Genomic DNA, 25,147 nt, shown 5'->3' on the forward strand with positions numbered 1-25,147 from the left:
TAGTTCCCAATGCCTCTATCAAGTAGAGCTACTGGAGTGATCTCCAGGGTGAACTTTCTATTACTCATCCACTCATCAAAATTTCTCTTGAAGAGGGACAGCGAGGTGCTGCTTGACATGTATGGGAAGTTTATTCCAGAGCATGGGCAGTCTCTGGGTGAGGAACCTGTCCCTCCAGCATGCTCTGTTGATTGTGGTAATGAGGTTAAGGTCTATGGAGCGTGTGGTGCAGAGGGACTGGGATTTCTTTAGATGTAGCATTTCTAACAGAGCTGGGTCAGACATGGCTTTGGAAGTCAAGCAGTGATTGCCTCTAAGTAGGCGATATGAGACAGAGAATAGCTGAGGTCTTTTGAGTCTGTCCATGTAAGACATGTGTTTAATGCCTAGTATCCTCTTCGTGAGGTACTTCTGTGGCCTCTCCAGCTGTTGCAGGTGTCTAGTGAGGTACATGCCAAATGGGCATTATACTTGGTGACTGGTCTAATGAGGGAAGAGTAGAGAGAGAGAGATGATGACCTCTTTCTTCCTGGATGCAAAACTCTTGGTAATGACATGTGCCACACAGAATGACTTTCTGACCACAGTGGTAATGTGGTGGTTGAAGGACAGGTTGCTGTCAACCTGCTTAAACCAGATCTCTTATAACGCCTTCAGTGTTCAGTGGGCTCCCATCGATGTGGTAATTAGTGGGAACTGAGTTTTTACCAAAGGGGATGATGACGCATTTTTTGGCGTTAAGCTTAAGGCCTTGGTTTTGACACCAGTCATTGGTCTCAGTGAGGCCAGTAACATATGCAAATCTTTTTTGAAGAGCATCTTAGACACTGCAGATACATCCTAGTTCAACTCGTCTCATTTGTTTCCAAAACCACTATTACATGGTGATTTAGAGATGTAGCACTAGCCAGTGCAGAATGCTTATGATTCATGCCATTCCATTAATTAGGCATATAACACTGAAAACCTGGAAAGCACCCTACCATTAACATATTTAGTTAAGAAAATAAAAACATACCACGGTAATAATCAATCAATGCTTCTGTGATCTTTAAACAGTGTAAGTGAAATAAATTCAGAAACTCCCATACAGATGTAGGCTTTGAGCTACATCCTCAATGACAGTGAAACATAGGAGTTTCTCTCAGGTACAACATACAATCCTTTACAGGGCTTACAAACTGTGTACAATGATGTATTGTTGTAAGTCCTGATTTTATGAGGTAATCACACAAAATAAAATGTTACTGTTAAAGAAAGGACAGCCTTCAAAAATGTCACAAGTACACATTAACATAAACAAAAATATTAACTTGCCTAGTATATAAGGATTGTTTGTTCTTGGAAAAAAACTGTTTCAACAAACTCAAGAACAACAAATTACAATATATATTTTAGGGATTTAAGAGGACACAAGTAAACTAAATGAAAAATTCTAGTAGCATCAGGGTATTTTCTAGCCCGTATCACAATGCATTAGTTTTAAAATGTGTCGGTCATAAAATGCACTGAACACTATGACAGATAACAGCATTTAACACCTTCATATCTGTACTGACCTGTGCAGCCATAGTTATACATGTTGTGGGTTAGTGTATCCATGATGTTTTTCAGTCTCTTATGAAGAATACTATCAGGCAAAGATTTACGAAGTGAAAAATCAAAGACTTCTAGGAATGATGCTAGAGAGTACTGGTACATGCTGTTAACAAGTGCCATCTCCGCTAAAACAAAGAACAAAATAGCACCCCTCTTAGCAGCAGGCCTGTATCCATCACGCAGTTTGTCAATATCTACTGCTGTCTTCTCAGCCAGTTTCAGTTTTTCTGATACCTGATAACAATGAAATTATTATACAGACAATGCAAAATACCATGGCAAAACAAGATCTGTTGTACAAAGTGGATCAGGAACAAGACAGTGCCTAAAACATGTACACTTTTCTGCTGAAAACTAAGTACTATGCAGTTTTAAATTGTGTTTAGATATTTCTGACCATTAAATTAAAACCTGTATAAATGGTACTTACTGTGTATCAGAAGATGCACATCAAGTATTACATACACTCTATTTCTTTAAATGTCAATTCAAGAAAGCATACCTGTAATCTTGAAAAACTATGTTTGTGTGAGATACTTCACTCACAATAACAGCAGTCCATTGAGAGAAGCATTCTTACTGCAGCATTGTATCAAATCAGCTTCTGTTCATCATGGTCAATCATAAAAATTGTTTTTTTCTAGCAGACAAACAACTTGCATGATGAGGGTAACACTTGTCTCTCACTGTTGCTTCTCTAACATTGGTTGATATGTATCCAGTATAAAAGCAGTGCTGCCCATACCACTTTTAGTTCTAGCAAGAAACTTTCACATTCTAGTTAAGCTCATTTTATTCACTGTAAGCACACAATTGTGACTAGCTGCCAGGTAAGACTGCTCCATGGCTATTTTTAATTTCATCATTTACATCTTAAATACTTAAAAATGTTTTCTTATCTTTTGCTCTTGTTTCATTGTGGTGTTGTGTGACTCTAAATTTGCTTTCTTGGGAGGTTTCAAAGTTTAAATGTTGTAGGTTATGGCTATAACACAAACATTTGTGTTGCATTCTTTCACTATAAGGGGATTAGCAATATCTAAACTGTAGGAAGCTTTGATAAATAACATTTTTCTGTAAGGTAAGTATAGCATAAAGTTTAATTATGAAAGTCACGTACAACTGCTCTGAGATTATTTTTTAATTCCCCCACACCCCATACTGTTCCCTGCTATGTTCTTAAACCCAGAGCATCTCACATTTCCCCTCATATGTAAATCTGAATTTATAAACCCCTTCCTGCCTTATCCCATCTGCTTGTAGTAAGGAGCAGTGTAATATCCTATCAGGATCACCCCCTTAGAAGGATTGAAATGAAAGTTAATGTAATCACAATAATGGTAGATCTGTGTTGCCTGTTTCCATCCTTCCTCAATGTATGGGGTATCAGATCTGATCTAGGATCCAACCTCAACCACATCTAAAGTTTGGATCTACTGCTCAGGCTCCTCCCATACCCATAATCCCATGTAGAGTGCCTCAGACTGAATTTCCCCACCAAAAACAGAAATCTAGAAATATGAAGGTGTTAGCAGTCAAAAAAACTATCTGACTTAAACACTGTCAGCCTGTAAAAAGAAGTAAAAGAGAAGAAAAGAGAACCTCCAGGAGCCAAGGCAAGGTCAGCTACAGCCATCTTGGAATGACAATGTGAGAAAAACAAAAGTTATGTACTTATCATAACAATTCTTCTGTGTTGCCCCTTTCTTTTCTTTCTCAACCGATGGTTCTCAAATCCATCTTTGGATCAGACTTTGGCCACTTTCTAGACTTATGATCTGTAGCTCAGGCTCCTATCCTTTCCCATAACCCCTCCAAATCCCAACATTACTACAGATCGAGTTTGCCCAGAATGCACTGACAAACCAGTCCAAACATTTCTATAAATTAAAACATCACATAGATAAAAGCAGACAAAGCAGAAAAGGAATGAGATAAGGCAATCTGCTTTGGACCTTTAACAGTGTGAAAATCTGTGTTGCCTACACCTAAAGGTCATACCAGAAGTCTTCCAAGAAATGGAAGAGGGAGTGAAGTTGAGGAAGGATGGAAAAAAGACAACACAGATGCATTGTTGCAATGAGTACATAACTTTTGTATCTGATGTTCTCTTTTCCATCTGATCATCAATTGATAGGGCAGAGTTCCCAGCTACTTGATTCCCAGGGTGGTTTTCATGGAAGTATATTCCAGAGGAAAGCAGAAACTAAAGTCACCCCATCCCTGGAAAAAATATCCAGTTTGTAATGAGCAATAAAGGTATGGGCATGACACCAAGTGGCAGCAGCACAAATATAAAACTGAGATTTTCTCAATGATGTCGCAATTCCCCACTTTGGCATCATTCAGAAACTCTCCCAGATAGGGATTAACCCTTACCCTTATGTTACTAGAAGGGTAGCCAACTGCTCACCAACAAATTGGTGACTCCACCTCCACCAGTAGACTCATCACCAGTGGAGTACCACAGAGGTCTGTCCTGAGCCCTTTACTGTCTAGCATTTATTTCTCAGAAGTCCAGACCAAAGTAGATGGCCTTTGGCTCACCAAGTTTGCAGATGGTTGCAAACTGGGAGCAATCGCTGACTCCACCAATAATGTCAACATAGTACAAGAAGGGTTAATACAAACAAATGAGTGGTGCCAAAGCCATGGTCTAAAACTAAATGCTAAAATGTATTTTTATTCCCTTTGGCAAAATGGAACCCCCTACAAATTACAATATTGGCAGCATGACCCTGAATTCCAACCCAGTGGTGTGAGACTTGGGAACACAGGTTGATAGTAATCTGAACTTTGACCACCAAGCTTCTACAATGGTAAGGAAAGCCTTCTACGTAGCTCACCTCATAAGCAAGGGTATAGTATCCAGGTCAAGGGATGTTATAATTCTACTGCACTCAACCCTCATCAAACCACTAATAGAGAATAATGCACCCTTTTGCATGTACTTCACCAGACACCTGCAGCAGCTGGAGACTTCAGAGGTTTCTCACTAAGAAAATACAGGGTCTCCAAACCATGACCTACGTGGACAGGCTGAAAGCCCTGTCACTTTACTCTGTATCTTATCGGCTGCTGAGAGGTGACTTGTGCTTGGCCTATAGGGCAGTCTCCAACCCTGCCCTAATGGAAATGCTACACATTCACAAGTCAAATGGCTCAATAGTCACATGCTCTAGGGATTTCAACCTAGCTTGTGACCTTAACAGATCATGCTGGAGAGACAGATATGTTTCTCAGAAACTGACACTTCTCTGGAATAGACTCCCTATTCACATAAAACAGAGCTCCTGACTAACCCTATTCAAACACAACCTAGATAATTGGATGTGAGACTGCAAATTGACCCCTGGGGTAGCACCCATGTCCTTCATGGACAAGGGTAGCCAGTGTTAATCATAGACCTGCTCTGTCCATAAATTCATTCTGTGAACTACCGAAAAAGAACAAATGAGGAAACTTGGGGTTAACATGGCTAGGCTTGTAAAGGCTCTAGGGCCGCTTGCCTAGTAACCTCCTATGAACCTATGATGTCCTCAACAAGTAGACAGAAATGGATACAGATCTTGTTGAATGAGCTTTTAATAAGTTTCACTTAAGTCAAACCTTTGTCCCTATGCATTTGAGAAATGCACGTAGTCAACCAATTTGCTAAGCTAACTTCTTCACAGCCTGATCCAATTTTGCCTTAGAAAATGATATAAACAATTGTTCTGACTTCCTGAAAAGTTTCATTCTGTGAAGGCAGAACCAGAATTGTCCATGTATATCTAATAAATGAAGCATATATGCTCCCTTACGGGTGAAATTAGGGAAGAAGACTGGTAAAGTAATAGCTTGAGTGCTGACACTGATGCCACCTTAGGTAGAAAGGAGGAATTGGTGTGGAAAGAAACTGTGTTTGTCGAAAATAATATATGCAGGTTGACAAGGCAAAGCCTGGAGTTTAGATACTCCTCTGGCTGAGGTAATAGCTACCAGAAATATAGTCTTCCATATCAAAAACTTTAAATCCACCTTGGCTGCAAGTTCAAATGGAGACTGAGTTAACACTTGCAACAGCACACTAAGATACCAAGGATGGGTGGATCTTTCATAGGTGGTCTGAGAAGAAAAGTACTTTTGATGAAGGCTTTACACAATTTAAGACAGGCCAGAGAGGAATGATTCTCACCAATGTGAAAAAAAGCATATCATAGCCAATAGTACTTTGATCATGGAGTAACTGGCTCCATCATGAAACACTAAAGTGAGAAAGTCTAATGCAGCTGACACTCAGGCTAATAAAGGGTCTAAATGACTCTTAGAGGCCCATATGGAAACTTTTTTCCATTGAATTTTATAATTTTTTCTTGTTGGAGCTTTCTAAGAGGATGTGACAATACGTACTACTTGACAGCAAAGCCCAGCCATCATTATAAGCGAAGAAACCATGCAGTCTATTTGAGGGCTCAAATGTCTGGATGAGGCATTCAGGACGGCTGTGACAGAAGATCTGGATGAGGATTCAGCACCCAAGCAGGGTGTGTCAAGTGAGGCCAGAGGAAGGGGAACCATGCCTGCCGAGGCCATAAAGGGGCAATGAGGATGACCTTGCTCTTTCATTGTGATGCTTTCTGTAGGAATTTTGGAATTAATGGGGTTGGTGGCTTTCTATAATGAAGACTGGGGGCAATTGTGGATCATGACCTCTCTCAGTCACTCCCCCTCTGGAGGATTCAGGGCAGAGGATCTGCTACATTTGGAATTGACAGGAGAGGCATAGAGATTGCAGCAAGGTTGGCCCCATCAATGAAAAATCCATCTTGCCACTGTTGGATTAAGAGACCACTCATGAGGTTGCAGCATAGATCTGCTCAATCTGTCCACTAACATACTGGACATCTCTTATATGTGCGTTGTTATTAGAAAGTGACTGGAAGAGATAACCCACTGCCACAATTTCATTGCTTCTCGACACAAAAGGTAGGAGCATGTTCCCCCTTGTTTGTTGATGTACCAGACCGCCAACATATTTTCCATCTGTATAGAAATCATCCTTAGATGGAGGACATCCTGAATTGCCTGTAGTGCTAGGAGGACTGCCTTATCTCTAAGAGATTCATAGGTTCATACTAGGCTATCTGCCCTAGGGCATTTCTAAGCCTAGCCAGAGTGTGTTTGGCTTTCGCCACCCATTTTAAATTAATTTTGCTATGCCCTTTTTTGAGGTTAGTATACTGTGCCTCTGTCTGACACAGAAGTGATACCCGGGGTAAACCTACCATCTCCCATCCACTCATCAAGATTCCTCTTGAAGAGAGTCAATGAGGGACTCTGCCTAACCTGGACTGGGATTTTACTCCAGAGTGAAGGGAGCCGCTGGGTTATGAATCTGTCTCCCCAGCATGTCCTATTTATTTCAGTGCTGAGGTTCAAGTCTCTCGAGCGAGTAGCTCAATGGGATTTGGATTTTCTGAGGTGCAGCATGTCCATTAATTCCGGGTTGGACATGGCTTTATACGTCAGGCACAGATCGCCTCTGAGCAGGCGGTATGCCACTGAGTAGAGCTGGAGTTTCTTTAACCGGGCAGCATATGGCATCTGTTTGAGCCCTTTGATCCTCTTGGTGAGGTACTTTTGGGGTCTTTCCAGTTGCTGCAGGTGTCTGGTAAGGTACATCCCAAAAGGGGCGTTGTACTCAATTATGGGCCTGATGAGGGATGAGTAAAGAGGCACGATGACCTCGCCTGATCTAGATGTGAATCCCTTCATGATTAGGTGGTCTATATAAAATGATTTTCTAACCACTTTGGCCACGTGGTTGTCAAATGAGAGATTGCTATCAACTTGGGTCCCCAGGTCCCTAATTACTTCTTCTGTACTTAATGGATTACCACCTATGTGGTAATTTGTGGGCACTTTGTTTTTGCCAAAGGGGATGACTATACACTTTTTGGCATTTAGCTTGAGGCCATGGCTCTTGCACCAGTTGTCTGTTAGGCCCTTTTGGAGGATGCTTGTGTCAGCTGGAGAGTCGATTATGGCGCCCAGTTTGCAGTCATCTGCAAACTTGGTCAGCCACAGTCCTTCCGTGTTTGCCTGTACTTCCGAGAAATATATACCAAAAAAGAGAGGTCCCAGGACTGAGCCTTGTGGGATGCCACTTGTAAGTGGTTTGGAGTCTGACATGGCTCCAGCAATTCTAACCATGTGGGTTCTGTCCTTGAGCCAGTTTGCAACCCGTCTAGTGACAAAGGGGTTTATATTTAAGCTGGTGAGCTTATCTATAATGCCCGAGTGGGGTATTGTATCGAAGGCTTTTGCGAGGTCCAGGTAGGCTGTGTGGACCACCTTCCCCTCGCCAATGGCCTTGGTGACTGTTTCAAAGAAATCGACCAGGTTTAAGAGGCAGGATCTGCCCTTAACAAAGCCGAACTGGGTAGGATCCAGTGTCTGTAGGTCCCCAATATCTTTATTTATGAGGTCCATGATGATCCTTTCCATAGCTTTGCAGACCAAGCTAGTCAGGCTTATGGGGCAATAGTTTCCAGGATCCGTTGAGGCACCACCTTTGTGGAGAGGGACCACTGTTGCTGTACGCCACTCTTTGGGTACATATCCTGTAGTAAGGCTGAGATTGAACAGTAGTTTTATGTTTGGGTTTAGCTCTTCTTGGAGTTCATGTAGGACGCAGCCCGGGACACCGTCTGGTCCCATTGATGCTGTGTTTTTTGCTTTGGAGAGGGCGGCTCTTTCCTGAGCATCTGAGATGTCAGGGGGGCAGCACTCTCCTGGGATAGATATTCGCCCTTTTGGTGGGGAGGGGGAGAGAAGTTTGCATTGAACCTGTCAGCTAGGATGTTGGCAATGTCTGTGGGTTCGGTGTATTTTTATCATTTTGGACTAATTCTGAGCATATCTGGGAATTCCCACCCAGGTTCCTAACATAACTAAAGAAAGCCTTGTGATTATCATTAGTGTCCTGTGCAATTTTTCTCTCGAAGCTGGCTTTAGACGATTTTATGAGGGCCCGTAGTTTTTTGCTAATACTGATCAGAGATGCCTTCTCTTTTTGGGATTTTGCTCTATCATGTAGTAGCTTCCTCCTTCTGTTGTATAATTTGTTTATGGCTGGGGTCCACCAGACAGGACGTCTGCCTTTGGAGGATTGGGTCTTGGTTTTATTTGGTATTGCATGATCCATGCATTCCTGAAGGTGTTCATAGAATGCGTTTATAAAGGATTCTGTGGTCTGGGCCGTATTTTCCACAGGCCCGGGGGCTTTGAAGGATTCCACCTCGGTTTTGAGGAGTGTGAAATTTGCTTTAGAGAAGTTTTTCACTGTGGTTTTCTGGGCAGGGGGTGGGGTCGGGATGTGAATATCCAGTGAGATTAGTTTATGGTCTGATCTTACCAGTGAGGGATACACTTCTGGTCTGGAGCATAGAGTCCCCATGTTGGTGATGATCAGGTCCAGTATGTTTTCCCCTCTTGTGGGAGTGGTAACAAGTTGTTCCATAGGATTTGAGTTTATAAATTCTAGGAACCTTTGGGCTGGGTGTTGGAGCTAGAGTAATGCTCCCAGTCTATGTTTGGGTAGTTGAAGTCGCCCAATATAATGATGTTTGGAGAGACCTTCATATTTTCCAGTGTTCTCAGGAAGGCCAAGTGGGGTTCCTGGGTTTGGGAGGGTGGTCTGTAGCAGGCTATAAACTGGAAGGCAGTTTTACCCACTGTTAGTTGCACATGGATAGTCTCTGATGCTTCGTGCTGTGCCACCCACCTGGAGGTGTGGGTATCTTTGACGAATATTGATACTCCCCCTCCTTTTCTGGTTTGGTCCAAATTTTGGGGCCGAAAAGCATGGTATGAGGTATAACCTGGTAGTGCTGGGGTGCTCTCGGGAGCCTTGAACCAGGTTTCTGTTACTGCACAGATATCGATGTTCTCCATGCTAAGGAGAGTTTCAAGTGTGTGCATCTTGAGGTTTAGACTTCTGGCGTTGAGTAGCATTACTCTTAGTTTTTTATCCCATGTGATACCTATGGAGGTGGGTTTGTCTTTTGAGCCTTGCCTAAAAAAGGCACTATGGGAGTAACAAGAGCCTTTGCCAATATCCGAAAGTCCAGGGGTGACAGATGCAAGCCGTCCCTAGCGAAGCATCGTGGTATTTCGGGCATGTCATCCCAGGCTGAAAGGCATTGGATCCCCTTTGAATGACAACAATACTTAAGCCAATTGTTGAAATTGATCATCTTGTCTTCATATTGTGGCATCATTCTTGGTGAGGGTAAGATGCTACTCAAGGTCAGGGTCATACTGGCCTGGGCTACATGCTCAGAGAGCTCCTCTATGTCTCTTTTCATGTAGTCCAGGGAGGTACGTCTCAGGTCATTCACACCAGCATGGACAATGACTGAGTCATATTTGTACTTGCCTTGGAGTGACCTGAGTGCGTGTGTTATGTGGCGGATCCTAGCACCTGACAGGCAGCTCACCGTGACCTTCTCCTTGTTCAGCCTGGTGAGCGGGACGTCAGTGTGCTTGATGATAAAGTCACCTATTATAAGTGTATCAGGTGTGTTGTTTAGCCTTAAGGGCTGTGACTGTTCGGCACACTGGCTTTGTGAGCTATGTGTTGCACGTGTTTTGTTTTGGGGTAGCGGTTGCTTGGGTGTCTGCTTTGGAGGTCTCTGCTGCTTAGGCAGATTTTTATTTAGAGCCTCTGAGTATGTTTTTGTGTGTTTATGTGTTTGGTTTGCTGTCGTGGTAGGTCTATGTGAGACTGGAATTGTAGTGAGTGTGGTTTCCTTCTCCTCCTGACTGGTTACGCCAGTACTGAGTTGAGAGAGCTTAGCCTCCAGTTTGGCTATATGGTTGCATCTCTCACGTGTTGGAATTTGTTGGCAGGAGAAGAGGGTTGTCTGTGTACATGAGGCAGTTGTAACATTGCCTCAAGATTCCCAGATTCACCAGCTGGACCGGAGAGGAGATTGACAACTGACCTTTGGACATGCTAGAATAATATTGGGAATTCCTTTATAATTGAAAAAAGGGCCAATGGGGAACAAGGTACTCAAGGGGAGTTTGTGAGGGTGTAGTGCTTTTAATTTTTTAGTGCTGACTTAGTGAGCAAGTGCCAGGTAACTTAAATGCAATGTGTTACAGGTAACTTAAATGCAAAAACGAGAAACAGTAACTTTCTTTCAAGTGAAACAAGGAAATAAGTACAGTAAGCAATGCAGATATCCCTAGGGATTCACAGAAGCGCTGAAAGGCCGCGTTTTAGGTGGAATTAGCATTTCAGGGAAATAACAAGCATACAAACAAAGCTAGATTCAGCAGGCCTGGATCTAGTCTATACTACAGCAAACAAGGTGTACCAATTTCAGTAAGAAACAGTTCAAATATGCAGGCACTATAAGCCTTTAACCAGAAATTCCCAGCTCAGAAGGGCAGAGTCCAGCCTCTCCTCCCACAAGAGTGCAGACCACGAACCTTCTTAATGTAAAATAACTGGCCTGAAGCCCAAGTGCTTAAACCAGAACTAATACACTTTTAGAATAACAGACACTGAGCCCTCAATCAGCAGTTCTCAACATAGAAGGATGTAAGCTACCTGTCCTGCCACCACAGTGCAGGTCACAAACCTTCCTAATGTAAAACAACTGGTCTGAAGCCCAAGTGCTTAATCCAAAAGACTTAGAATGATAGCTACACTTTAATCAAGTTACTACCAAGCAGTAATAAATACAATTGAATACTTTAAAGAATGCCTGGATTAGTGCTCAAGTTATACAAACAAAGCTAGATTCAGCAGGCCTGGATCTAGTCTATGCTACAGCAAACAAGGTGTACCAATTTCAGTAAGAAGCAGTTCAAATATGCAGGCACTATAAGCCTTTAACCAGAAATTCCCACCTCAGAAGGGCAGAGTCCAGCCTCTCCTCCCACAAGAGTGTAGACCACGAACCCTCTTAATGTAAAATAACTGGCCTGAAGCCCAAGTGCATAAACCAGAATTAATACACTTTTAGAATAACAGACACTGAGCCCTTAATCAGCAGTTCCCAACTTAGAAGGATGTAAGCTACTTGTTCTGACACTACAGTGCAGACCACAAACCTTAATGTAAAACAACTGGTCTGAAGCCCAAGTGCTTAAACTAAAAGGCTTAGAATGAGTTACACCAAGCAGTAATAAATACAATTGAGTACTTTTAAGATGACGCAAAAGCAAAATAAAGTAGGAAGAAACACAAATACAGTAAAAGCAGATACATTTTTTTTTTAAGTGGAAAGAGAGAAAGCAGTAGCAGAAACTAAGCTGATTGGCCTTCTCAAATGTTCTCCCTGTACTGGTAGAATGAGGTAATGACACTAGACTGGGAGGAGGGTCCCAGAACAAATTTACACTAGGGGCGGGCAACTGCAAAGCCACCAACTATAAAAACAGAAATTTTCTCACAGCTGAAAAGCAGCAGTGAGCCTTTAAATGAAAGTTTTAAACAGCTAAAGGAGCCTCTAGAAAAAAAGAGTTTAACTGCAACAAGTTATCAGAAACAAACAACCCAACAGATGCTTAATAAAAGTGGACAATTTCCAGTTAATACCTCACACACAGAGAAACTAGCTAGAAAAATACACAGTACACAAAGTGCTATAAATAAGAGAAATAAAGGCTTTGGCTAAACCAAGATGTCCCTGAACATGTGCTCAGACACACAGCCTCCACAAACACTAGGCCCAAATACAAACCTGAATATGGAAATGCTACAAATATCCCCACTACTTAGAACAAACTGCAGAAATGTTTCTCACAGCTGAAAAGCAGCAGTGAGCCTTTAAATGAAAGTTTTAAACAGCTAAAGGAGCCTCTAGAAAAAAAGAGTTTAACTGCAACAAGTTATCGAAAACAAACAACCCAACAAATGCTTAATAAAAGTGGACAATTTCCAGTTAATACCTCACACACAGTGAAACTAGCTAGAAAAATACACAGTACACAAAGTACTATATATAACAAAGAAATAAAGAACAAAATAAACAAAAAACAGGATACTTAATGTTATATATTATAGCTCCGAGTTTCCTCAGTATCCTTCCTTCGATAAGCTCAGTGTGAAGATTGGCCTCCAAAGGGAGGCTACGTGCCTTGGATCTTTTTCTCCATGTAATGCCCCTTCACCCCATCAGGGAAGCATCCATGGCCAATATGGGTTTGGGAAAAGAAGGAACAAAGGGAAGGCCCTGGGACACTTCAAGGGACTAAATCCACCAAGTTACATGTTCTCTACAGATGTTGGTAAGGTGTATTTGAAAGGTCATATGCTGACACCTAATGGACCACTGAATTGCAAGTGTCTGTTATAACACCATCATACAGAATCTCACCAGAAGAGCTAGGGTAATGGAAGCTACCACTGACCCCAGACGTTGTAAGACCAACCTGGCCAGATGGATTGGAATGGAGAACAGTTGTAAGGCCTGATTCCATAATGTGGATAACCTGGTCTGCAGTAGTTTTGCTATTTGATAAGTAGTGTCTAAGTGTGTACCTATAAACTACAGGGCTTGTGCTGGGGAGAGTTGAGATTTGTCATAATTCACTTTAATCCTTAGTCTAGAGCACAGCTGAAGAAGATAATCCTTGGTCCGGACTATAAGATACCTGGTAGGAGTGGTGAGGAGTAAGTCATCCAGATAGGGGAACATTCAGAGCCTTAGCAGTCTGAGATGCTGTCATACATTTGGTGAAAATCCAGGGGCTGTGGTGAAGCCAAAATGCAGGACCCTGAATTAGATGTGACTGGCTCCCAGCCAGCAGTGGAGAAATTTTACGGATCACATTTCTATTTTAGTGAGATAGGACATATCCTGAAGGTCTATTGAGCATATTCAATCGTCCTTCCATAGGAGAGGGAGGAAGGACTACATCATGATCATTCAGAACTTCAAGTGTTTGACAAATAGATTTAGACAGCCTAGATCCATTATAGGTCTGAGGTCCCCATTATTTTTTTGGCACCAAAAAGAATCACAAGTTCCGAACCTTAGCTGGTCTGGTGGGACATTATGTATGACTCTTTTTGTCAGCAGCTTTTTGACTTCTAGTGATGATGTTTTTTTGGAAAGGTGGAATGTTGAGTTGTACCTTTGTTGTTGGGGTAGATAAAGAAAGGGAATATGATAGCCTCTAGTAATGGTCAGCTGCATCCAGATATATTTGGTGATGGATGTCCAGGCCGCTGTGCAGAGATAAGTGCCCCTTGACTGCCTCCAGAGTGCAGCAGTTGGCCTGCCTTTCATGAGCTCAGATAAGACTTTTCAGTGAAAGGACCTTTAAAGCCTCAATTCTGTAGACCTCTTCTGTTACGAGAGTGATATCTGCCATTAGAATAACCTCCTCTGCCTTGAGGTATCTATCTGCAGAAGAATCTTGGGAAAACTGTTAGGACTTAGAAAACCACATTTTCTTACCCTCTTTCTGATTTCTACCAAATGTCCTCTGGGGATTGAAAACTGTATACCTACTGCAGAAAGAGTTTTCCCATCTTACTCACTCCTGGAGAGTGTGTCTTTGATCTTTTGGCCAAACAGCTGGAGCCATTAAAGGGGGCATTAATGAAAGACATCTTATAAGGTTCTGCAAAATCTAACAACCACAACCAGACAAGCTTCAGTACCATAATGCCTGTGCCTGCAGCTCTAGAGAAGCCCTCCATGGCACTGGAAATCAATTATATGGAGGTGTTCAAAAGGGATTGCAGAGTGGCCAACTGTGAATCCAGAGTTTTCTTGTGTTATGCAGACTTGACAAACACAGGGACTTGGAAAGTTCCTTTGTTAAGTCCCTTGGAAACCTTGTCATATGTGCCAGGTAACTGTGTGACCTGAAAGCACTAACTGTGTGACCTGAAAGCACATGTTGCTGATGCATAAATATGCTTACTATATCTGTCCAGAGCCCTAGACTCTCTGTGCAAGTTCCTTTTTAGTGGCTCTCACTGCTACCGTGGCATCCACTGTTTTGCCTTTGCTCCAATGAGCATGGTCTTTAGGGGTGACTAAGTACTTATTGGGCTTCTTTGGAATCAGGTCTGCCACATCCGGTTCTTTCTACAACCAGTGAGGGATCAAGTCAATCATTTCATCAGCAGGGGGAACCACCCAGGAAGTAGTTGTGCCAGAGCCAAAAGCTTTGAGGAGAATGGATTCCTCCGGAGAAGGGGCTTTGTAGACCAACCTCTTTTCTGTCTCAAAAGTTCAAGAATTGCCCTGAAGTAGGTGGTCATCAAAATCCATAACTCTGTTAAAGTTTCCTGTGGGGAGTTAACCTGCCTCCTTTTACACTTATGCTTCTAAGGAGCTTCCACAAGGGGATGTTCCAGGAAGGACTCAGAAGTCTGAGGAGAGTTCTGAATGAGTAATGACTCAAGACTAGTGTGAATTGGCTGTCCCGATGGAACAGTATGAGCAAGCTCAGGACCCAGGACTAACAACTGTGGAGCATGCAGAGCTGTGGTGGGCAAGGATGTCCAAACTCCTAATTTTCACAGGGCTCTCTCTACTGCCTCAAAGGCACAGGCTGAAGGTGCATGCAAAGCCACTACAATAGCAGCCAAACTACCATAACAGAGTGACAAAGAGTATCTCCCTGACATTACCTTGAAGCCAAAGTCAGAGCCAAACTGTTTAATGCCGAAGTTCTGAGGGGAAGAGATAGCTCCAAAAATTTAAGATTCAAACCTGTAGCCCCAGACTCAGTGCTGAAGGTTTGGCTCTGAGATCCATTCAGCTCCAATAAAACTGGGGACGGTTGGATCAGAGAAGACGCCAGATTTGAAGAAATCCGCAACTTCCTATCTGACATGGGTAATCCAGGAAATCTCATTTCCAAAAGTTCTGAAGCCAGAGGATGGATCAGAGTAGGAGCAGTTACAGGCACAGGAGTAGGGCCAAAGCTCATGGGTCTGATGGGCAACGAAGATGGAAAAACTCTGAAATGAATGAGTCCAGAGTAATTTCCTCATCATTCTATCCACATCACCCTCTGACAAATTTCTGGTATAAGGAAGGAAGTCTAGAAGCCTTACAAATGGGTGACTCCTGCAAGAAAGAAGAATGCAACCTGGATGAAACAGGCTCTGGGGAAAATCTCTGTTCCCTATGAGAAGGAGTTATGGAAAAGACAGAGGACAGACCTGAAGTAGCAGTCAGATCTGAAGTCTTAGTAAGCTTAGATGGAGGAGCTGAAATAGGAGCCGAAGAAAGACAGTGGTCAGAGATTGCTTTTTTGCTTCCTCAAGCTTTTCTTTTGATTTCTCACACTTGTCCCCTTCTTGCTTATCTGAGGGCTTTGTCTGCTCCAGAAGTAGACAAAATAGCAAACTGGGGAATAAGACCCTTCAGGATGAGATTATTATGGTGATCAACAACTGCCTGGTGACCAAAGGCCTTACAGATGGCATAATCCTCCTTCAAATGAGCTACCCCTAAGCAATACACACATTTGGTATGAGTAATGTAATTTGGCATCTTATGCCCACAAGAAATACATTTTTAAATGAAGATGGTTAATCAGCCATAACGAACTAGCAATAACAAGTGTACAACAACAGCCAGTAGAATTTTCAAAATTTCAAGTAAGAAGAAAAATGCCAGCATTGGTAACTAGAGAAATGCCCAGTCAAAGGCGATGGTTCAGAAACAATTACCAACAAGAAATAGGTTATAACCAATGACAGCCAACAAAGGGCAGAAAAAGAAAACTACAAACAAAAGTAAGTTTACACTTAAAGAAAACCAAAAAGTTCATGTTACACAGAAGAACCACAAACTGAATTAGTGTAGCAAACTTTTTAATCTCCAACTTTTGTAAAACACTTCATCAGAATAAAAAAATCATGGTTCTCAACCATTTTATACAAAATGTGTCATCAATTACAATCAATTAACCAATGGATTTACATTCTACAAAACACATTGCTAAATACACTTAACCATTTAATTTCTTGCTTTCCAAAAAACTCTTAATAAAATGTGTTCATTTAAGCATGGCAGAACATCAGCTTTCAACTTTATCTGCCAGCTAACTAGTTTTAGAAAATGAATACTTTGTTTCCTGTATAAAGGCATGAGTGGTTCCTAAGGGGCTACGCAACTTTAAAGTACCAAATGGCGTCATTAGAGAAGATTTTTTTTTTCACAGCTTGTACAGTTCTTTAATAATGTGGGATTTGAATTTTTAAAGTTCATTATTAAAAAGAATAATGAGTTGCTCAGTACTTTGCATATTCAATTGGAGAATTGGGACAGTGAACTGCAGTCTACTATTTCGGGTTCCTGTGAAAATAAGTTTCAGTATGATCAGATCCTCATATCGGTTGATCGGTGTGAGAAAACAGTGGCTTCACGTAAACTAGGAAAGTTGAAACGGGATCGTATAGCGTATTACACTAATACAGCTTATGTTTTGCCCACAGTTAAGGTAAATAAGATTTCTAAAACTGGCAACTTCAATTCTATGCAGAACTTCAATTCTATGCAGCATGGAATTTCTAAGAGTTTCTTTGGAGCTGAAAGACAATCTAGCCAATCACATCCTTGGAATTCAGCGACATCAATAAATAGAAGCAGAAATCACTTGTGGGTCCAGAAACAACATGGACAGAATAAAATAGTAATTCTTATGATATGGAATTCCCAAAATTCATGCATTCGAATGGCCTAAATAATGATATATCTTCTCTTCAAGTAAGTTTGGCTGCTAACAGCGAGTTGGATAATTCAGAGCAGTCAAAAAATGTGGAAACATCGTCAACGAGAAAACAAGCACAATTAGAAGGACAGAACAAGGCCAAATAATATGTGAATCTGCTGTACAAGGTACTAAGATATTCAATCCAAGCAGTTTTATTTTAAATGACTGCCATTGTAAAGTTTTGAAGTTGGGCTTAGGTTTCATACCTAGCCATAAATCTAGACTAACTGAAACTATTGTACAACTTAAAATGTATAGCAGAAAGCTAAATTTAGCGCTTATTTTTGAAGACTCTGTAGTTAAAAAGAATTTAAGTAGACCATCTACATTCAATCCTTCTTTGCACTTTACGATTAAACAGTCTGAAGCTTTTTGCAAAAGAGATATTAGGGCATTATTAAGTAATAAAACTGAAAGAACATATTATAATCTAAGTGCAGATGAGTGTGTTGCATTAAAAGAATTATGTAGAATGAAGAATTTAAGATTCATGAAAGCCGATAATGGGGGGTGGTTTGGTAATTATGAATAAGGATGATTATATTTTTAGTATGGAAAAATGTTGAGTAACAATGAAGATTATCAAGAAGTTGCTTTATATGAGCTACACAAATATATTAAATCTTGGATGTTATTAAAGAGATTGATATTAAATTATATACATTTTTCCATACAAAATATCCACGTGTAGGTATTTTATTTGGTATTCCAAAAATTCATAAAGATCCAACCCCCCCCCTTTAGGCCAATAGTGTCTGTAGCTTGAGGTATAACTGAAGGGATGTCTATATATTTAGATTATATTTTAAATCCACTTGTAGAATGTTTGCCTTCATATTGTAGAGATTCCTGGGACGTTTTAGATCATATAAGGAAATTCCAACTGGATGGAGTTTGTAACAATTAATGTTTTACTCTTGTCACTGTGGACATAATGCCTTTATTTACATCCATTCCTATACAGCTTGGTAAAGATTTTATTAGAGACCATTTACGTAAGTTTAGTGAACTGACTGTAGATCAAGTTACTGTTGTGTGTACATTGTTAGAAACAGTTTTGTATACTAATTATTTTTTATTCAATGACAAGTACTATAGGCAAAAGAGGGGAGTAGCTATGGGGGCCAGTGTTGCCCCAGCTTTTGCCAATTTGGTACTTGAATGGTGGGAGCGGGAAATTCTGCCTAGCATGGCTGGATTTTATGTCATCTTATTTTATAATAGATATATTGACAATTTATTTTTTATTGTTAAAGGTAACATTGATGTCAATGGATTTCTTGCAAACCTCAACAAGACATCAGAATTTTTATCATTTACTTTAGGGAGTCATGGTTATAAAATCACATTTTTGGAAATTATACTTAATTGGTTTGTCAAATTAGGCTGTTTTTGTAGTCGTATATTTAGGAAAAGTATTTTTTCTAATAATTATCTACACTGAGAAGAAATAATAAAAATACCCAAAACAGTTGAAGATCACTCAATTCAATAATAAAAACGACAAAAAATACAACAAAATCCTGTTGATTCGCAATAAAGTTTTTTATGCAGCAGCCATGGTGGACTTAATTATCTACACTGGTACAGTAACCCTCCAGATTTTATGAAGCGTAATATTCCTAGGGGATAATATATTCAGGCATCACGTATGATTAGTAATGATGCTGTATTTTTGCAGGAAGTGGTACATATTACCAACCTGTTTTACAAAGAGGGTATCCAGCAGCTTTGTTGGCTAAAACTGCTTTGGAAATTAAAATAAAAAGGAAATATAAATGTTTGCCTATTTTAAAAGATGGCTTTCAAGTAAAGTCTAAAATGGAATCAAATACATCCAAAGTGTAACCATGCTGCTGTTTGGAAATGTCTGTTGATACCTCTAGTATTCAGAATATTATTACACGTAATTGGAGAATTATTAGTGGTCATAAAGATATAGGGCAAGTTTTAGGTAATGTACCATTATTTGTTAATACTAAGGTTAGGATATCAAACAATTGTTGGATAAAAATCAAAAAATAGAAAATAAAAATAATGGCATTATTACTAATAAAAATAAAGGAATCTATAAATGTAATGGTTGTACTAGTTGCAGGTTCATTTATGAAGGTCCCTTTGTGACATTGCCTCATTTGGATTATACTTTTTATTTTAAATATTGGTATGGATGTGGAACAACTGGGATAGTTTATTTTGCCTTACATTCTTCATGTGAATCATTTTGTGTAGGTATGACTACAAGATGCCTAAGGGATAGAATACAAGAACATTTAATGGCAATTAAGAATAAAGATGAAAACAATATCCTGTATAAGCATTCAAAAATGTGTAGTAACTTCCATAAATTTGTATTCACCATACTAGAAGGGGTTAGTTTAGATAAGAGAGGGGGTAATTTTAAGAATCAAGTAGAAATTTGAGAAGTTAGCTGGCAGATAAAGTTGAAAGCTGATGTTCTGCCAGGCTTAAATGAACACATTAATATTAAGTGCTTTTTGGAAAGCAAGAAATTAAATAGTTGTGTATTTAGCAATGTGTTTTGTAGAATGTAAATCCATCGGTTAATTAATTTTAATTGATGACACACTTTATATAAAATAGTTGAGAACCATGATTTTTTTATTCTGATGAAGTGTTTTATGAGAGATTAAAAAGTTTGTCACGCTAATTCAGTTTGTGGTTCTTCTGTGTAATGTGAATTTTTTGGTTTTCTTTTTGTGGATTTGTTCACTTGGCCCTTGTGGTGAATTGATTTTAATGTTTACACTTATCTGAGATCCTCAGCCAATAAAACCATGTCTGAATTCAAAGAGCAGCAAACAAGATCTGAATAAATGTTGGGGTTTGGAGAGGATTTTGGGTAAGGGGAGGAGCCTGAGCTATGTATCTTAAGTCTGGAAAGTGGCTGAAGTTGGACAGAATCAAGATCCATCGGCTGAGGAATGGATGAAAAAGACAACATACAATACTGTAATTACAAAAAAGGGAAGGGATATGGTGGGTGGGTAGTTGAGGAAGGATGGAAACAGAAAATACAGATCTATTTTCATGGTTTCTACAAAACGCTTGCATCTGACACTGTCTTTTCCTGCCCCTTTCTTAATGTATGGGACAGAGTCCCCTGCTACTTTTTTACTTGGAAGGTCTTTTGGAAGAATATTCTGGAGCACAGCTGAACCAAAGGAGGCTCTTGACCTGGACTGCATATCCAATTGATAGTGTGAGATGAAGGTATGCATGTTAGACCAGGTAGCTGCATCACAAATGTCATCAATTGGTATGCTAGAATAAAAGGCTGTAGATGAAGCCACAAACCTAGTGGAATGAGCTTTGGGGTTGAAGGAAGTGGCAAGCCTATGTTTTGACAGACAAATGATATGCACTATGACAACAGTGCTAGAGGGTGACTTTGGATACTGTTTTTCCCAATTTACCAGTAGAAAAGGATACAAATAATTGGTCAGATTTTCAGAAATGTTTTGTCTGATGCAAGTAAAAATGCAACTGATGATGCACATCCAGAAAGTGTAATGTATATTCACCCTTGTTTAAAAAATTGGAAAGAACACTGGAAGATTTATGAACTGACTAATAGATGATTCAGAAGCTGTCTTAGGAAGAAAGGAGGGTTTGTTTTCAAGGACACTCTATCCTTGAGAAAAACAGGTAAGGCGATTTAGAGGACTAGTTGTGTAGCTCAGAAACTCTCCTGGCAGAAGTGATAGCAACCAAGAATAAGGTCTTTCATGATAAAAATTTTAGGTCAGCCCTAGCAGCAGGTTTGAATGGAGACCAGTCAATGCTTGTAGTACAACAGTAATATCCCATGCAGGAAACGGGTCTCTAGGCAGTGGATGTTGAAGAAATGTTCCCGAAAAGAAAGTCTTTGATAATCTAAGTGATGCCATGGGTGTGTGATTTTCACCCACATGGAAAGAAGATATTGCACCTAACTGAATTTTGATGGAGCAGAAATTGGCTCCATAATGGAAAAGTTAGGCAAGGAAGTCCAAAATTGCTAGAAGTGGAGCCAGGAAAGGATCAATATTATTTTCAACCACCTAAATGGATAACTTTTTCCATTTGCGCCTGTAAATTTTACTAGTAGAAGGTTTCTGGGAAGAGGATACAATGTGAATCTTCTGAAAATGAAAACCATTGAGCCTTCATTGGAATTGAAGAAACTATGTAAGAGTTTGAGGAACTGAATGTTCAGGTGAGGTGACCACAATGGGTGAGAAAGAGGATCTGGATCCAAACTCAGCACGCAGGGAGGGTGGACTGCATGAGGCTAGAGGAAGGGAAATCATATGAGGATGACTGACTTTCATCACAGATGCTTTCTATACAAACTTTGGAATCAGAGGATGCTGTGGAAATGCATAAAGGAGTTTTGAAGGCCAAGGGTGCATTAGAGCATCCCTGGGTGACTCCTCCTCTCAGAGAATTACAGTGAAGACATTCTTGCATTTGGTGTTGGGAGGAGAGGTGAAGAGATTGCAACAATGTCAGCCCCAACAGCTGAAAATTTTAAGTTATGTACTTACCATAACTTGACATCTGTGCTGTCCATTCTCATTCTGATTCACATATGGGGTCATGGATCTGATCTTCGGATCTGGCTCGGCCACCTCCTACAGAACAAAGGTTCCTATCAATGCTTCATAGATCCTCCAGAAAAGGAAAAATTGTTCTCCAGGAAGGAGGATGGATGGGAGGGAAGGTGAATTAAAATGAGAATGGACAACACAGATGCCAAGTTATAGTAAGTACATAACTTAAAAAGCTGATGTTGTCCTTCTCGTTCTGATTCATGTATGGGTCAGAATCCTCAGTTACATTCTCTCCTGGGTGGTCTCAAGGAAGGATATGCTGGAACACTGCCGAGCCAAAGGAAACCCTGCTTTTGGAGACAATGTCCAATTAGTAATGAGTCATAAATGTATGGGATTTTGACCAAGTGGCTGCTGCACAGATATCATCAATTGAAACTCTAGAGGAAAAGGCAGAAGATGTGGCTGCAGATCTAGTTGAATGATCTTTAGGTGGGGCAGCTATTAAAGAAATACAATTTGTAATCCACTTTGCGAATATTACTTTTGTTACTGCATGCCCTAAGCAATTAGATAAAAAGGACATAAAAAGGTAATCTGATTTCCTGAATTGTCCAGCCCTGTGAAGATAGAAAAGCAATTGTCTATGGATGTCTAGTAAATGCAACATGTACTCCCCTTTAATGGAGAAATTGGGGAAGGAACCTGGCAACTGTATGGTCTGATTAATGTTGGACTCAGTAGCCCCTTTAGGCATAAAACATGGATTAGTATGCAGGAAAACCCTATCTTTGTGGAAAATAATGTGAGGAGGTTTAGAAGACAGGGCCTGTAATTCCAAAATTCTTCTTGCTGAGGTGATAGCAATTAGAAAGGTAGTTTTCCGAGTTAAAAATTTTATGTCACAGTACTAGCTGGTTCAAAAGAATTCTGAGTTAGACCTTGGAGAATGAGGCAGACATCCCAAGGAGGAGTGGGGTCTTTAATAGCAGGTCTATGAAGGAAACCCCCTTTCATAAAAGCTCTACATAACATTGAAGATGCTACAGCTCCTGAAGATAGGCCAGAATGGAAACTGGGATATGGCTGCCAGTTGAAGCTTGATCATGGTGAAACTGGATCCCTCTTTGAACAAGGAAGGATAGTAGGAACAGACGCTGAGTAAGGGTCAGTGTTCTTTTTATCAGCCCAAATAGAAAATCTGTTCCACTTCCTTTTGTAAACTTTCTTGGTGGAAGCCTTCTGAGAGGCTAAGACAATACTCTTGAATGGAGAAGAAAGCCTGGATCCTTTAAGAATTATTGGAATTGGAGAAACCATGTGGTTAGCTTGAGAGTGGGCAGATCTTGGAGTCTCATGGATGGATGGGTGAGGAGATCCTGGATGAGCTCCAGTATGCAAGTAGGATACTTCAGGTGAGACCAAAGGAAGGGGAACAAGTCTGATGAGGCCAATAAGGGGCAATGAGGATTACAGTGGTCTTCAACCATTGGGCTTTCTGAAGGAAGTTTGGTATCAACAGTAGAGGAGGGTAAGCATAGAAGAGACTGGAGGACCAATTGTGGACTACAGTGTCCCTCGAGGACTCCCCTGATGGGGGAATCAGTGCAAAGTACTTACTGCACTTGTAATTGTGAGGTGAAGTAAAAAGGTCACAGCAAGGACAACCCCCAAAGGTCAAAAATCTGATTCACTACTGTATGGTTGAGGGACCACTCATGGGGCGTCAGAATAGATGTACTGAGTTTGTCTGCCAACACACTGGATTTCCCCAGTATGTGAGTTGCAATAAGAAAGTGGTGTGAAGAGACCGCCTATTCCCAAAACCTCATGACCTCTCTGCAAAGAGGGTAAGAACAGGTTCCTCTTTGTCTGCTGATGTATCAGAATACTAGCATGTTGTCTGTGTGAATTGCAATAGTGCCCAGTGGAAGAACATACTGAAATGCTTGCAGAGAGAGAGCAGGACCACTCTCATCCCTAGGACACTGATATGCAGTTTGGTTTCTATGAGAGTCCACATACCTTGGACCATCTTCCCCTTGAAATCACCCCCAACTGGGAAGCACCTGTGGTCACTGTGGCTGTGGGTGAGGGGAGTGTGAATGGTCTGCTGACTGCCAGGTCAGAATGAATCCACCATTCCAGGTGGGTTCTGCAAACTTTTGTTAGTTTGACAGGAAGAGAGAGAGACTGATGAAGTATAGACCACTGCACAGCTAAGGTCCACTGTTGAAGACGCATATAGAATCTTGCCAGAGGAACTAATGCTATGGGAGCCACACAGCCAAGAGCTCAAAAAATAAGCCTGGCAGTGGGAGAAGGAAGAGCTAGTAAAGTTTGGACTTGGTTCCTCAAGGTGACTATTCGATGTAGAGGCAATGACACTATTTGGGTAACTATGTTCAACTAAGCGCCAATAAACTCCAATGATTGAACTGGTATTGGTTTTGACTAGTCCTGATTTAGGGTGATAAGGAGGAAATCCGAGATCTGAAACAGGTAATCCCTGGCATGGGACAGTTGGCACCTAGTTAGGGTGGTTAGGAGCCAGACGTCTAGATATGGGATCCCAAAAAAACAGCATTCTGAGATGAACTGCAACCACTGCATGCATTTGGTAAACACCCTGGGGGCTGTGGTGAGTCCAAAGGGCAGGGCTCTGAATTGGAAGTGACTGGATCCTAGCTTGAAGTGCAAATGACTTCTGGAGTACCCGTTGATTTTTATGTGATAGTACACATCCTTTAAGCCCATCCAGTGAGCACATCCAATCATACTTCCTTAAGAATGGAAGGATGGACTGAAACATAACCATCCAAAACTATGTTTTCTTTTTTTCTGAAATATCTTTTTATAAATTTTTTTTCATAATTTGAAATCAAAAATGATATACAGTACAACAGAAGTTGTTGATGTTACAAATTGCATAACATTAGCAAGTTATTAAGCTAGGTGTTCACACACCATGATAAAAAGAAAAAAACAATTTCAAATTATCTGAAGTTGATAACAAAGGATTACCATGAAGTTATGATTGTGTTATGATTCGGTCATGAGGCATGAATATAGTAAAGCAATTGACCTATACATTATATTAATAAAATAAGAGTATATCTTGAAGCATAACACCAACCTAATAATGCACAAAAAATCTAAACTACTATACATTATATACATATTTACAAAAATGTCACCTTAGTTGATGCTGTTACTACTTTTAACTAGAGTGTTTAATAACTTTA

General features: G+C 40.6%; 1 protein-coding gene across 1 annotated transcript in view; it reads right to left on the reverse strand.

Annotated features, from left to right (window-relative positions):
* The window catches only part of DNAH10 (dynein axonemal heavy chain 10), a 5,879,077-nt gene that overhangs the window by 1,173,689 nt on the left and 4,680,241 nt on the right, over positions 1-25,147 (reverse strand). Inside the window, exon 66 of the mRNA XM_044069759.1 lies at positions 1,560-1,833. Coding sequence (XP_043925694.1) covers positions 1,560-1,833 — 274 coding nt within the window. The remainder of the gene's footprint in view (positions 1-1,559; positions 1,834-25,147) is intronic.

Source organism: Protopterus annectens, chromosome 4.part0 (assembly GCF_019279795.1).
Source record: "Protopterus annectens isolate FY-2018-M chromosome 4.part0, PAN1.0, whole genome shotgun sequence".
Taxonomy (NCBI): Eukaryota; Metazoa; Chordata; order Ceratodontiformes; family Protopteridae; genus Protopterus; species Protopterus annectens.